Source organism: Bos grunniens, chromosome 3 (assembly GCF_055505025.1).
Source record: "Bos grunniens cultivar Pamir isolate PY7600 chromosome 3, Bosgru_T2T1.0, whole genome shotgun sequence".
Lineage (NCBI taxonomy): Eukaryota > Metazoa > Chordata > Mammalia > Artiodactyla > Bovidae > Bos > Bos grunniens.
The window spans coordinates 109,176,372-109,192,512 of NC_141167.1; the positions used below are offsets into that span (position 1 = coordinate 109,176,372).

The 16,141-nt window shown below is 40.6% G+C and overlaps 1 protein-coding gene across 3 annotated transcripts in view; it reads right to left on the minus strand.

The window, feature by feature from the left end:
• LOC147376739 (Fc receptor-like protein 3) overlaps positions 1–4,510 on the minus strand; it is a 44,129-nt gene extending 39,619 nt beyond the window's left edge. For all 3 annotated transcript variants that reach the window (XM_086394529.1, XM_086394531.1, XM_086394528.1), the window contains exons 1-2: positions 4,424–4,510; positions 2,911–3,044 (exon numbers count right to left, since the gene is read on the minus strand). In XM_086394529.1, coding sequence (XP_086250655.1) covers positions 2,911–3,007 — 97 coding nt within the window. In that variant the 5' untranslated portion in view covers positions 3,008–3,044; positions 4,424–4,510. The remainder of the gene's footprint in view (positions 1–2,910; positions 3,045–4,423) is intronic.
• Between the last annotated feature and the right edge of the window lie 11,631 nt (positions 4,511–16,141).

Sequence of the window (16,141 nt, forward strand, 5' to 3'; positions counted from 1 at the left end):
TTTTATTCCAGAGAGCAAGAAAGAAAGAAAAATCCCTGGGCAAAATCTGAAAGCCAAAAAGAAAGTTATAGAAGGTTTGTGGGAAACGAGCTTCAAAGAGTTTTGTGCATGGTCAGGACTGGCTAAGATTAAAATAAAATTTGAGTAAATAAATTTAAATATTAAAAGTAAGCTGGTACAAAGCTAGAATTTTTTTTTTTATGTTCAGAGAACAGTTTTTTTTGGAATATTGATCTGCTTTTGTTAATGGATTGTAAAGTTTCTTTACCTTCTAAGTAATTTGTTGTAACTTTCTATCTGTATATGCCTTTAAAATCTTTTATTATCACTTTAGTTGGGTGAATAAGAATTGTTTCACAGTGACCTATGGTTCTACTTAACCAAATATTTTAAAAACCTTTTAATATCTTTGATGAACTTCTCAAGTCAAATTCCACATGAAGTTCTTTAGACTTCTAGCTAACTTTGAGATGTTTCAAAGTAAAGAGAGGTATTAAACTAATTAGGTTTGTTGGGTATGTTAAATTATTAATACATGGGAAATATTGTCAAATCAGTTCAGTTCAGTCGCTCAGTCGTGTCCGACTCTTTGCGACCCCATGAATCGCAGCGCTAGGCCTCCCTGTCTATCACCAACTCCCGGAGTTTACGCAAACTCATGTCCATTGAGTCAGTGATGACAACCAGCCGTCTCATCCTCTGTCGTCCCCTTCTCCTCCTGCCCCCAATCCCTCCCAGCATCAGGGTCTTTTCCAAATAAGTGGTGATAAAACTTCTTAGGTTTTATTATATGGATATATGTCATTAACATAGAGATTCCAAAAATTCTATGAAATTTCTAAAAATTTGATATATCCTGGTATAATGTTATTAGTCATCATTCTATTATCTCAAAATATTGTATGTCGCAAAATATTGTATATTCTTTGTCAGTTACATTGCAATCCGATATTTAACCATGCCATTTAAAATCTGTTGCCTCTTATAGACAGTCATTGTTTTACTCTGATGGTTTTACAAAATGAAGATCTTTAAGAAGATTCACAAAAAGGACTTTTTAACAAACAAGTTTTCCGAGACTTTTAGATCATACCACTGAACTGGGTAAGAAATTACAAAACAAACAAAAAAAATGATAATTTCATCCAGATCAATAAGAATCAATTTATGGGACTGAAATAGCTAATATGCTGCTGTTGCTGCTAAGTCGCTTCAGTCGTGTCCGACTCTGTGCGACCCCAGAGACGGCAGCCCACCAGGCTCCCCCGTCCCTGGGATTCTCAGGCAAGAACACTGGAGTGGGTTGCCATTTCCTTCTCCAATGCTTGAAAGTGAAAAGTGATAGTGAAGTCGCTCAGTTGCGTTCGACTCTTAGTGACCCCATGGACTGCAGCACACCAGGCTCCTCCGTCCATTGGACTTTCCAGGCAAGAGTACTGGAGTGGGTTGCCATTTCCTTCTCCAATGCATGAAAGTGAAAAGTGAAAGTGAAGTCGCTCAGTCCTGTTCGACTCTTAGCGACCCCATGGACTGCAGCCCACAGGGATCGAACCTGCACCCCTTGCATTAGAAGTGTTGACTTCTAACCACTGGACTGCCAGGTAAGTCCCTATAATTTATATCTTTTTCTGAAGTATTGCTGACTTTTAATTCTTAGTTTTCTAGAAAACCTTTCCTTTAACACTATGACTTACAACCAATTGATAATGTATACCTTTGTAAACAAATATGAAACATTAATCTTTTTCTCTCTACCTGATCCTCCAGAATTTGGCTTTTCCAGCTGGGCCCCCTCTGGACTTTATGGCTTATTGTGATTCAGGTTATACCTCGTTATACAAATCATTTTAATCTGTTCTCTCTTTGTTGTTTTCAAACTACAAAGAGATGCTTTGTATCTCTTTCTGCTCTAGTCTGACCCTGTTAATGTTCCTAGCACTATTACTTATATTCTGTCTATTTTGTAAAATTGTTGTCTCTTGAATTACCTACCTAATGTGTGTAATGAAGCCTCCAACAAAATTAATGATGGCTAAAAGTCTTGAAGCAATGATTACACATATAACTCTATACAGAATAATTGTAATCGTGCAACTCTAGACATGGGAAAAAGTAACAAGAGAAAAACATTTCCTGGATCATAATAGATTAGTAAAATAGATGATCCAGAGAACTATAAGTTACTAACAGGGCCTAATCCAGATATAGTACATGAATGCCCTATCATGGAGATCTTTGCCTTAATTAGGAATAAGTATTCTTAGCACCATGGGATAAATCTATCATGAAATGCCTCCCAAACCTTGGTCAAATTTATGACCAACAAAGAGCACTGTAAGGAAAAAACTGTTGCTTGCTATTCCAGTTCTACAAGGATCAAGCCATTAGCTGCTGCGGTTGCCCACTGGCAGTAGGCTCCGAGGACAATTCAGGACGAAAAAAAAAAAAAAAACCAGAGAACATTCTGTGCTTTAGATTTACTCATCCTTAGATAGTTAAGATGCATACTAAGAAAAAACAAATTCAAATGACTCGGCTTTTTCATCTTCCCATACATCGAAAAGCATTTAAATTGCTAACTTGAGATTCCTGTTCTTTGTGATTAGCAGTGATCTTTTGATGCTTGACTACATGTTTTTCCCAGAAAAAAGTTGATATATACCCTGGCTTCTGCCTTACTTCTTCAGAGCAGTTCCTCAGATCTATCTGAGAGGCTGTCTTCTGGTTGATGGTCCTCAGTAAGGTTCCCGAATAAACCTTAATTCACATTTACATTGTACATTTTTCTTTTGCTTGACACTTGCTATATGTCTCTGAACCCTGAGTGGGAGCAGAGGCAGAAGCTCCTTGGTTTTTCCCTGGCTGGTATTAGGAACAGAGGCCACTGTCCAGTCCAACCCATCTACTCACGCAGGATCAGCAGCAGCAGAAGCCACAGAAACATGGGGAACTGGCGTGGCTGAGGGCAGGGCAAATCTGTCTCACCAAAGCTAGGCTTATTTCCCATCCACAAAGAAGACAGAAGGGAGGTACTCAGAGGAGATCTGCAAGAATCAGAAAAGGGGAAGTGAAAGAATCATATTTCACCTTGGGTTTTGAAAAATTAACACAGCTACCTTTTAAAATGTTGTTTGTATTTCAACCCCGGCAGCTGTGCATTTTCAGATGTTGACAGTCATCTTTCAACAGCTCAGCTCTTAGGAGAATTGTCTCCAAGGTTGTGCTGGGTTCTTTGGTCATGCTATGGATTTGCTAGTATTTAAATAACTTTTTTTTTCCATTTTTTAAAATGGAAAACCCTTCATTACCTTGAATTCATACAACTTTTGGTTCTGCATGAGGCTCCTAATATAGATTGTGATGTCCCACTATGATTTGTAGTGTGACTCACAAAGAATCAAAGTGTCAAAGCAGACATGAAAATCTTTTGACCTAATACACATTGGCATGAAGTTTTTGAAGAGGACTTTTTTTTTTAATTCACAGACTAGCTAAAGGGTCTGTCCCTAAATTCCTCCTAGATCTAGGCAAATTAGGAGGTAAATGAACACGCATTAAATAAGAAACTGTTTTGTGCCCACCTCAGCCTATAACTGGGCTTCCCAGGTGGTACTGGTGGTAAAAAACACGCCTGCCAATGCAAGAGACATAAGAGACACAGGTTCAGTCCCTCTGTCAGGAAGATCTCCTGGAGGAGGGCATGATAACCCACTCCATGGAGTGTCGAATCCCATGGACAGAGGAGCCTGATGGCTGCAGTCCATGGGGTCTCAAAGGGTCAGACACAACTGAAGGGACTTAGCACATGCACACTCAGCCTATATAACCAGTGGTGTGGCTGCGCAGAAACTTGTGGTTCTGATTATGATCTCAAGACACCCTGTCGACTTAAAAAGAAAAAAAGCACATTATGAAAATTGAGTTCAGCTTTACTGGGGGGCAAAATAAGGACTGCAGCCCAGGAGTCAGCATGTCAGATAGCTCTGAGAAACTTCTCCAAAGAGGCAGTGGGGAAAGGTCAGTATATATGTGATTTTGGTGAAGGGGGGATATCTACAATCAAGCATATATTTTCACAGAAGGTTTCTACTAGTCACGTGAAGCTTTCTGCTGGTCATAAGGAATAGTCATCGCCATGTGCTTTTCTAGATGTGAGCAGATACAAGAATTAGGCTCATAAAATCAGCTCTTGAAAATACCTAACTATCTGAAGACCTGTCCGGCCAGTCCCACCCGCATTGAGCACAGAGTGCCTCATTTCTGATCTCCACCCTGAACTCCTTTCAGAGGGTGTTGAAAATTGGCAGCTGCAGCAGCACACGATTTGATCCTCGTAGAGGTAGATGGCAAGTGCCAGTTTGTAGTTGACAACCCTCAGCAATAAGCACGAAGAAAGTTTGAAAAAGAAAAGTTTATTACTCACAGAATCCGGGAAAGCAATATGGCTCGCCTGAGGCTACACTATGAGGTCAAAGGCCTGGGGTTCTGCTTTTATTGACCGGAGGAGGGGGGGGAGGGGAGGGTGGAGCACAAGAAGAGAGAGCGGGGTGGGGGGCGGGGGGGGGGGGGGGAATCAAGCCCAGATTGTCAGTTATGAAAATCAATCAATGTCTCTAAAACTAGGAAGTCTGGGATTGGGGGATGGGCTTTCATGCTGCCTTCTTATCCAGTGGCTGGAAACATGTTTATTCAAAGCAGTTCTTAGAAGTGGATGCCTCAGCAAACAAAGCTTACGTTAGGCTTCTGCCTTACAAAGGAAAGACCAGGTGTTAGGCCTCATTCTGCAAAACTTCTGTTTTTAAAGCCAGAGCCCTAACCTTTCAATTGAAGAGGTCTCAGCTGCTTATTTCCTATCTCAGGCCTCTGTACCCTTTTCCCACAGCATTTATCATAATTTGTAATTGTTTCCTCTGTTTTCTTGCTTGCTTTTATGTCTTTTCCTGAGCTAACATTTAAAGGCCCATGCTTATCTTACCCAACATTGTATCCCCTGTGCCTCTACCAATTCTCTCTTGCAGGGAGGCATTTAATAATTATTTTTTAAAGAAACTATGAAAAACTCTAGACCAGGATTTCTTGACATTTATTTCATTAGCACATCCCAAAGGGTCTATTTAGATTTTTTTTTTTCCCCTAACCACCTCCCTACTGTATGAAGCAATAGCACAGATATGCTGTATATCTTTATGTATTTATTATATATGCTTTATACATAAAAAATAAGATTTTTTTTTCACCTCTACAAGGACCAATTTTTGCTGCCTTGAGGTTGATATCACCTCTGCTGGGAAAGCATGCTCTACACATAGAGACAGATGGTTCTCAGTAGGATAGAAAGTTATGGCCATTCAAAGACATTTTTATCTTAGAGAAATCTCTGATCAAGTTTCCCTTCTTTGAGGAGCCCATCCTGAGGCTACAAGGGAAAGAAGTTCTCTTTAAACAAATGTCTTTCTATGCTTTCCCCCCATGACAGTTACCAAATTTTGTTTTTCTGTATGTATTTATGTGATTGCATTGTTGAGGCAGTCCAAGTGCAGGTTGGAAAAGAATTTCCAGCCACAGAGTACTGCAGAAAGGAGTCAGTTTATTAAGAATAAAGAGCAGAGATAAAGTTGGGCACTGTGAGCACAGGGGCCAACCTCCTGAAAGACCAGGGAGAGCAGACAGTTTTTATGGGTTAATAGCTAATTCTTATGGCCTCAAGTAAAAGAAAATTCCTGCTGGAAGGTTGGCATTACGTGATTGGTTGGGAGACTATAGGGTGTTTCCTGGAGTGGACATCTTTGCCTAACTAGGAGTCAGGAAGCTTGCTACTGATAATCAAGAGCTTTTGGGAAAAGTTACCGTGGGTCTCAGTCAGCTTCAGAGATGACCTTGGGTTCTGCTTCTGTGGCCTTGCAAGACATCTCACCTGTGGCCTGGGGCAGGACTCAACATGTATGATGTTCCTTTCTCTCCTTAAACTATAGTATCACAGGAGCTGAAAAGAGTCTGGTGTGTTCTCCATCATGCTTGCTTTATTTTCTTCTTCCCTTCTCTTCTTTCCTCCTTCCTGTCTTCCTCCCTTCCTTTCTTTTTCTATTATAGAAGAAACACGTTACATGATGTCTATCTTCTTAATGAATTTTTAATTATATGACACATTGTTTTTGACAATGGATGCACAGTTATGCAGCAGGGCTCTAGAGCTTGGTCACTGGTAATAATTTTTGGCTAGTAGATATTAGTGAGGATCAGTATGGTATATCATTTGAAGAAATTCTTTAGATTCTTGGACTTACAACTAATATACTACAAAGAGATATACTTATGCTGAAAATGCTAAAAACACACCTTTATGAAAGTGTTGGTTAATAAAAGGTGCCTACTTTTATACTTCTAGTAAGCAGGTCAAGAAGCAACAGTTAGAACCTGGAACACTGGACTGGTTCCAAACAAAGAAAGGAGTATGTCAAGGCTGTTTATTGTCATCCTGCTTATTTAACTTATATGCAGAGTACATCATCTGAAATGCTGGGCTTGGTGAATCACAAGCTGGAATCAAGATTGCTGAGAGAAATATCAATAACCTCAGATATGCAGATGACACCACCCTTATGGTAGAAAGCAAAGAGGAACTAAAGAGCCTCTTGATGAGTGTGAGAGGAGAGTAAAAAAGCTGGCTTAAAACTCAACATTCAAAAAATGAAGATCATGCCATCTGGCCCCATCACTTCATGGCAAACAGATGGGGAAACAATGGAAACAGTGACAGACTTTATTTTCTTGGGCTCCAAAATCATTGCAAATGGTGACTGCAGCCATGAAATTAAAAGATGCTTGATCCTTGAGTGAAAAGCTATGACCAACCTAGACAGCATGTGAAAAAGCAAAGACATTACTTTGCTGACAAAGGTCCATCTAGTCAAAGCTATGGTTTTTCCAGTAGTCATGTATGGATGTGAGAGTTGGATCACAAAGAAAGCCGAGTGCTGAAGAATTGATGTTTTTGAAGAAGACTCTCAAGAGTCCCTTGGATTGCAAGGAAATGAAACCAGTCCATCCTAAAGGAAATCAGTCCTGAATATTCATTGGAAGGACTGATGCTGAAGCTGAAACTCCAATACTTTGGCCACCTGATACGGAGAACTGACTCATTAGAAAAGACCCTGATGCTGGGAAAGATTGAAGGCAAGAGGAGTAGGGGATGACGGAGGATGAGATGATTGGATGGCATTACTGACTCAATGGACATGAGTTTGAGCAAGCTCCAGGAGTTGGTGATGGATAGGGAAGCCTGGTGTGCTGCAGTCCTTGGAGTCACAAAGAGTCAGACACAACTGCATGACTCAGCTGTGAGGTTGGGAGGCATGGATTGGAATTCATGTTGGTGAGTGTGTGGAAATGTTTAAAATATGGATGTAATATAAAAAAGAATAAAATACTGCCATTTGCAGTGACATGGATGGATCTGGAGAATACTACACTTAGTGAAATGTCTGACCAAGACAAATTATATCACTTATACATCTAATCTAAAAAATAATACAAAGTAATCTATACCAAACAAGAAAGAGAGGGAGGGAAGGATAAACTAGGAGTATGGGATTAACATATACAAACTATTATATATGAAATAGTTAAGCAATGAGTTTACTGTATAATATGGAAATTATATTCAATATCTGGTAATAATTTATAATGGAATATAATCTGCAAAACAAAGACAAATCACTGTGTAGTACACCTGAAATTAATGCAATATTGTAAACCAACTATACTTCAATTTAAAATATACATATGGTTCTAAAATTTTTGACAGTTCCCTTATTTAGAAGTGGAGTCTATACTCCCTCTCTTTGCATCCAGACAAGTTTGTTGGACACTGTTGTTGTTATTGTTTAGTCAGTAAGTTGTGTCTGATTCTTTCAACCCCATGGACTGTAGCCCACCAGACTCCTCTGTCCATGGTATTTTCCAGGCAAGAAGACTGTAGTGGGTTGCCATTTTGTTCTCCAGGGGATATTCCTGACCCAGGGATTGAACCCATGTCTCCTGCATTGGCAGGCAGATTTTTTACCACTGAGCCACCTGGGAAGCCCTTGTTGGGCACTGTGCTCAACTGCCCAGTCATATCTGACTCTTTTTGACTCCATAGACTGTGGTCTGCCAGGCTCCTCTGTCCATGGGATTTTTCAGGCAAGAATACTGGTGTGGGTTTCCATGTCCTCCTCCAGGGGATCCTCCCCACCCAGAGATCAAATTGGCATCTCCTGCATTTCCAGTGAAATTGTGGTGGAAGTGATACTGGTAATTTTTTAATTAGTTGATGAGATGTTGTAGACTCACTATCACACGTTTTTTTTTTTTTTTGGAAGCCTAAGCCAACACACAAAAACGCCTACCCTGAGGCCACCACAGTACCTGAGAATCCAGATCACATTTACATTCACTCTCTAATTGACTGTTCTGGTTGAGGTCCCAACCCATACCCAGCATCAACCACCAGCTATGTACGTGTAGATGGCCACTTATGATCTGTAAAATAAATTCATGAATACATAAAGGAGTCTCTGTTCTTGTAATGAGGAGGGTAACTGAAAAGAAATGGATAAGTAAAAGGGAAAATATTGTACTAAGTTGTTTTAATTTATTTAAATATAACTCCTTATTATATCCTACTCCATTGAGTATAAACTAATTTTGTCTATTGAAATTGTCAAATTACATTTAATAATTGGACTTTTTATTTAAAAGTCAAGCATGGAGGAATGTGTTAATGATTTTAGTCTCAAGTGACTACATGCAGGGGAAAATGACATATTGCAAAATTAGTAATATAGCAACATTGCCCACTGCATGGAACCTTAGAAAATTGTGAAGCATAAAAATAATTGAGCAAATTTTGGAAGGTTTTATTTTTTCTTTCTCTCTTTTTTTTTTTCAAATCCAATCTATATCGGTGATGAGCCCTGGAATCCTTGCCGGTACTATGCAGGAATGGTAAATATAAATTCATGTAATTTTATCTAAATATAGTGTGTACTTCTCGGGTTAGTGCAGAGAGAACAAAAGCAGTCAAACTTGGAATGAGCTCATTTTCTCCAACTCCTCCCACTTAGCCAACATCACCTAGATACTTCCACCTCTTTTCTTAAATTCCCATGTGTTACCAATAAAAAGTCATTGATTATAATACTATCCTTGTATCTGGGATTCCCTGATAGCTCAGTTGGTAAAGAATCCACCTACAATGCAGGAGACCCTGGTTCAATTCCTGGGTTGGGAGGATCCACTGGAGAAGAGTAGGCTATCCACTCCAGTATTCTTGGGCTTCCCTTGTGGCTCAGCTGATAAAGAATCTGCCTGCAATGTGGGAGACCTGAGTTCCATCCCTGGTTGGGAAGGTCCCCTGGAGAAGGGAAAGGCTACCCACTCCAATATTCTGGCCTGGAGAATTCCATTGACTGTATAGTCCATGGGGTCGCAAAGAGTCGGACATGACTGAGCAACTTTCACTTTTGCTTTCCATATCCAGGGACCATCAACCCACCTGAGACAAAGAGTGGCACCAGTTCACTGAGCTGGACCCCCAGGGCTCCGTCAGCCTTATAGTAGTTTCCAGAATGTTTGGTGGTCAGGGAGAGATTGAGAAATGCTCCTCCTCCAGAGGGTGCTAAGTTGTTCCCCAGATTGATGTCCTCATGATAAAGCCAGTACAGGACTGGGAGGATGTGGGAGCAGCTTCAAATCTTACAGCAAAGTTCCACCACATCCCCCAGGACAGTCTGGGTCCTGGGAACCCCGAGGGTGAGGACAGGACAAGATGATGGAATTAACAGACCCAAAGTGGGGCTATCAGAGAGGATTGGTGATACATTAGACTCACAAATTCCCATACCAGGATCTCAGCAAAGAGCCTGGCTCTCAGCCATTATGAATTCCTTCCATTCCCTCATTCCCACTAGCATTATCAGAAGCTGTTTCTGCAACAGTATCATTAGAAGTTTGGGGAAATATAATTCTGGATATTGTCTGGAGACATGATCATTTGTCCTTCTCATCTTATTTGTTTCTAATGCCAAGCCAGCCCCTTTTGTGTTTTATTCCATGAAAAGAAAGAAAGATGTCAGCAGTTTAACTTGTAAAGGAAACCCATCCTCAAATTGTTGTTGGTTCTCCACAGCACTGATCTCTGGGATCTCCTGGGATTTCCTCATGACTCCTGGCTCTTGGTTTGGGGATTTCTATGTGAGATGAAAGAGCGTGAAACTTCCTTCTCACAGGGATATTCATCACCTTGCTCTGAGTGGGATTGTGGCCATTGTCAGCTCCACAGTCATACTGGCCAGCATGGCGGCCCTTCACAGCTGGGATCTCCAGGTCTGCTGATGGAGAATGCTGGACTCCTGTCCCAAACGGGTTCCTGTGGCCTCTCTGTGCTAGGAAAATGTAATGTTTCCTATATCTTCAGCCCCTGAGCAGAACAGAACGAGATCTCCTCCTTTAATCTCTTGTCCTTTAGGGACCTGAGTATCTTAGCTTACATCACAGATTGGGACTTTTATCTGAATAGAAAATGACATGTGAGAACCTTGACTATGAAAAACTCTGGGACCAGAAGGTAGACTTATTTCACTCTCTAATGCAAGGAGGCGTAATATGGGTATTGCCTATGTAACATATAATAAGTACACAATAGTATGGAATCCATGGTAATTATCCTTGAAGTATGTGGATACTGATGCTTGCATGACCTGACCCAGATCTTAGCTAATTTCTTGGGGGGCAATCATTAAATAACTGTGATGAATCCACTCCATGAGAGAAGAAACATTTTTTTTAGATGAGTCACTGTGCAGATACACTTTTCACATAGAATGAAGAGGGTCACTGGTAGCCTCAATTCTACCTTGAAAAAGACACTGTTCCTAATAATAATAACACTTAATCTATTATTCCCAATTCTAAGGGACAACACAAATCATCACCCATCCTCTGACCACTCCTGTTCACTTTGGTTTCTCCTTTCTCTGATACTTCATTTAGCTAAATATGTGTTGCAGTTCAGCACATGGAGCCGTTTGGAGAGTAGAAGCCTTGCCTTTTAAAGTCCCCAGCCCACTGCTAAATGCCAGGGCACACAATGAGTGATCAATGACGATTTGATTGATGATATTACTTTCATGAAAAAGAGAAAGATTATAAGGAGCTTGGTGCATTTGTTATTCTTATGAAATGCCAACAGCAATTTGCAGTGTCTCTAGTCCAACTCCTACTTTCCACAAGGACAGAAATTGCACAAAGAAACAGAAAACTAGCAACCCATGCTGAAGCTACAGTGTTCATGTTTTCCCCCATGCTCAGCTCCACTGATACTTATTCTGCTCATGAATTTAGGATTGGAGGCTCTGACTTCTGACACTGTGAATCACTGTCTCTGCCTGCCACCAGTAAGATCCTGAGTCTTCATTCAGTATGGTGGATATCTGGAGCTCTGAGGAGCTGCTCTAGTCTGATCCCAGGGTCCTGCTGGCTCTTAAGAAGCAAATTAGAGTTGGGCATCTGGGCTCTGCAAAAAAGACTAGGTCTCTCAAGAGACGTCAGGGTCACTGGGCCCCCATCAGTGGGCCCAGAGGAGCTAAATGTCAGCCTAAGACATGGAAACAGTTCTGAAAAGAGGGATCACAATGGTTTTCAGAAGAGTGCGACTTACAGTTCCTGCTGAAAAGGACCTAGTGAAAAGCAATCCCAGCAAAGAGGATATTCATAACAAGACATATATCATCTACCATGTCTCCCTTGTATGGTCACACCACAAGGACTTCAATTCATATTTGATGTATGGTTAGGTTTCCACTAGGAGGTTCTCACCTGCTCTGCTACCACTGTCTCCTGTCCAGCCCAGCTTTCACAGGAGTGATGATTTTACCAAAGACAGTAATCTTTGCTATTATTATTATTATTATTATTTTGGTTGTGCCAGGTCTGAGTTGTGGCATGCAATGAGATCTTCAACCTTTGTTACAGCTCGTAAACTCTTAGTTCAAGTTTGTGGCTTCTAGTTCCCTGATCAGGATTCGAACCTGGACCCCCTGAATTGGGAGCTCAGACTCTTAACCATTGGACCACCAGGGAAGTCCCTCTACTATTTTTTACTATTTCTTTCTTTAGAATTTTCTCCGAGTAACAGTACAGTAATATTTGCCACTGTCACTCACAACTGCCAATTTTGGACAGGAAAGCTTAAGACTTCATTTGTGAAAAATAACTCCTTTCACAAGATAACTCTTGTGAGTTATTCACAAAATACCTCTTTTCTTTTGTTTGTGGACAAAATTTTTCTAGTTTTGTCATAAGTTGCAGTCTTTGTTTTCCAGGCCTTTTCTCTCTGGAGTACCAGAATCACACTGTTTCATTCAAAGACAGAAGAAGGAGCCAAGAAGGTGAGACAGTCTGAAAGAGAGGGGAGGGGTGGGGACTGGACTTCTCATTTCTGCAGAGAATCTAATGTCTAACCTACTCCCTTACTCTTAGGCAGTGAGATGGTACTAGGCACAATCTCTTCACCTTTAGACAAAATGGTAGTTGCAACCCATTAGGCAGACAGACATGCATCTTATTTTTCCTGAGAGAATATCTTAGTCAATTTGGGCTGACTTCCCTGTTGGCTCAGATGGTAAAGCATCTGCCTACAATGCGGGAGACTCGGGTTCAATGCCTGGATTGGGAAGATCTCCTGGAGAAGGAAATGCCAACCCATTCCAGTATTCTTGCCTGGAAAATCGCATAGAGAATCCTGGTAGGCTACAGTCCATGGGGTTGCAAAGAGTCGGACATGACTGAACAACTTCCTTAGCACTTAACAAAATATCATAAACCATAATACTGGAGTGGGTTGTCATTCCTTTCTCCAGGGAATCTTCCCAACCCATGGTTCGAACCCAGGTCTCCTGCATTGCAGGCAGATTCTTTACTGTCTGAGCCACCAAGTTGCCAGAGTAAATAGCCTTAACTTCCCACCAGGGAAGCCCCCATCATAAACCAGGGGGGCCTATCAATAACACAAATATTTCTCACAGTTCTAGAGCCTGAAAGCCCTATCTTGGTGCCAGCATGGTCTAGTTCTGCTGAGGCCCCTTATCCAGGTTGCAGACTGCTGACTTGTTTTCTCATACAGCAGGAAGAAAACTAGCCAGTTTTGACCTCTTCTTATAAGGGGACTAATCCCATTCACGAAGACTCTACCCTTATAATCTATTTACCTCACAAAAATACTACCTCCAAATACTATCACTGTGGGAAGATGGTTTTAACACATGAGTGGATAACTGACTAAAACAGTCAGTCCATTGCAGGGAATAACTTTTTACATGGAAAAATGTATTCTGCTAAAGCTCCTACTTCTTAGCTTTCTGCATTGGTGACATCACACAGGGGACCATTGTCCTTGTGGGCATTTGCTTTCCCATAGCTCATGCTTTCTTCCAATCTTTCAAGGCTCTATGCCATATTATAAATTCATGTTCTGTTCCTTCTTCTTAACTAGCTAGATGAAACCACAAAGTGGCCTGGATAACTGCAGAATAAGCTGGTTACTAGAATAAGATCCAGTAATTTCAATTCTCAGAACTTTCTTCTTAAATGTTTCCAAAAATTTTTTGTCCATTCATTGAATCTATAATGAGGAAGATATGAGTTTAAATCCAAGGTTTAGTTCTTAAGTGACTGATAATTGTGAAAAAAAATTTTTTTTTCATTACCAAATACAAATGTCCTCCCCAAGGGCTGCTCTTCTTAGATTGGTCATGGATTATCTAATTTCCACCCTGTGTCTTCACTTATTTATGGTACCAAACTATGTTTTGTGTTTGTCACATCTGCAATATATTTTAGGATTATAGTTGAGGATTTTGATCCCAAGGTGAGGAACTAAGCTATACCTCAAATGAAAATATTATCCCTACCACTGTCCAATTACACCATGATTACCAGAATTTGGATGTACAGTGTAAGGAAGGGAAGGTCAGTCATATAAGAGATGTCATACCTCCTGAAGTATCACTGTAAATCCAGAGCCAAATGCCACAAGAAGCTTATGGAATTTAGAATTTTAATTTTTAAGAAAAACTTGTGGTTTTTTACTGACTAATACAGGTGGAAAATCAGACTTACCTGTTGAATATTGAGGGACAATCTGTTTAATAAAATCAGAAGAGCAGAAAATGTGCATTGTAGTAACAATAGGTTAATTCAAGAATTTTTCTCTCCTTTATAGATGGAGACTAGATCCCATGGGGACTTGGCCTTGGGGCTTACAATGAAGCCAATCTTTAAACCATTACTAGAGTCTTCACCTAGAAGCTGGAAAAAATTCCCAGGGATAATGCTTTCCAAGATAGGAAGGAAATATTCTAAGTCATGGTTTGAAATGCTATTGAAAGGGCTCATGATGAGCAACTTCACAGGCTTGGGGTATAGTTGCCTAACTGAACCTTTGAGTAGGTCACTAAGAATTATTCAAAGGATAGAGTGAATGCAAGAGATGAGTCTTGCTCCTGAGGAAGCTGAAAGCTAAAACTTCTGTAAATGTCCCTATACTTCCTGTTCCATTAATGTCTCACAGTTAAAGGTGAGATAGGAATTTGTTTATCCCAGTACAATTCCTTAGAGCCCACAAAGACCCTCCCACTTGGTGGTTATCATTGGATAAGCAAGGAAACAATTCTCCAGCTCCTCAGATTTACTCTTGGCTCATGTGGATTTTCTGTGTATAGAATAAAACATTGTCTTCATTTACCTCTTTTGTTTAGCACAGTTTTAAATCAAGCAGTAAGATGAAATTATCTTTATTCATACAATGTTAAAAAAGAATCACACATATGAAGAAATTCAGAATTGCATAATGACTGTCAGAACCAGCAGACAGTGCCTTGTGAGCTGATCAGCTGCATGTTCTGGTAAATCAAGTGTAATTGAGACAAAGTTGTGCCCATTCATTTACGCATGGTCCATAGTGGCTTTTCTGCTATAATGACAGAGTTTACAAAGTTACAACAGAGACCTGAAAAGCCTAAACTATTTACTCTCTGGTCTTTCACAGAGAAAGTTTGCTGACTCCTGATAGAGAGTCAAAGGAGCAATGATAGACACATGGTCATTCTGAAGAATTATCAGCAATAGGAGATGGAGGGCAAGCACATTTGTTGCAGGAAAGGGGACCCTTTCCAGGCCCCGAAACTGGGCTCTTTGGAAAAGAATTGTCCGAGGAGACACATGCTGACAAAGCAAGAGATTTTATTGGGAAGGGCACCCGGGTGGAAAGCAGTAGGGTAAGGGAAGCCAGAAGAACAGCTCTGCCATGTGGCTCGCAGTCTCAGGTTTTATGGTGATGGGATTAGTTTCCAGGTGGTCTTTGGCCACCAATCATTCTAATTCAGTCTTTCCTGGTGGCGCATGCATCGCTCAGCCAAGATGGATGCTAGAGAGAGGGATTCTGGGAAGTGGACGGACATGCAGTGTCTTCTTTTGACCTTTCCCGAACTGTTCCAGTTGGTGGTGGCTTATTAGTTCCATATTCCTTATTAGGATCTCCTGTCATAAAACAGCTCATGCAAATGGGTACTATGGTGCCTGGCCAGGGTGGGCGGTTTCAATCAGTGTGCTTCCCCTAACACATTCACACCTTTGAAAGTTCACAGCTTGAAGGTTCATATGTAGGGGACTTACCGAATTTAGTGCCTACTGAATGTAGAAAAAAGGAATCTTGCTTCTCAGCAGCAGCCCTCTTCTCTCCCATTGCCCACGATTAAGCAAAGGAACATTAGCTAAAGGTCCCAATACATCTTTTAAGCCAAAATCTTGTTGATAACTATCTAAATACTTTTCAAGGAGAGGTATTAAGCATTATGAAATTTTGAAGTTATGAGAATTTTATTTATGAGAACATATTACTCTCTGAGATTTAAGATAAAACAGATTCATTCATTCACTCCATTCGTGGTCAACAAATGGTAAAGGGGCCTGCCCTGAGCATTTAGAATTAGGATGTATTGCAACAGGATTTTCCTGGGGCCACTGTTTTGCATCTGCCTTTGAAATCTAAGCTGGAAGCAGAGACCCAAACATTTCTATTGGTCTCTGAGCTCTGAGAAATCCT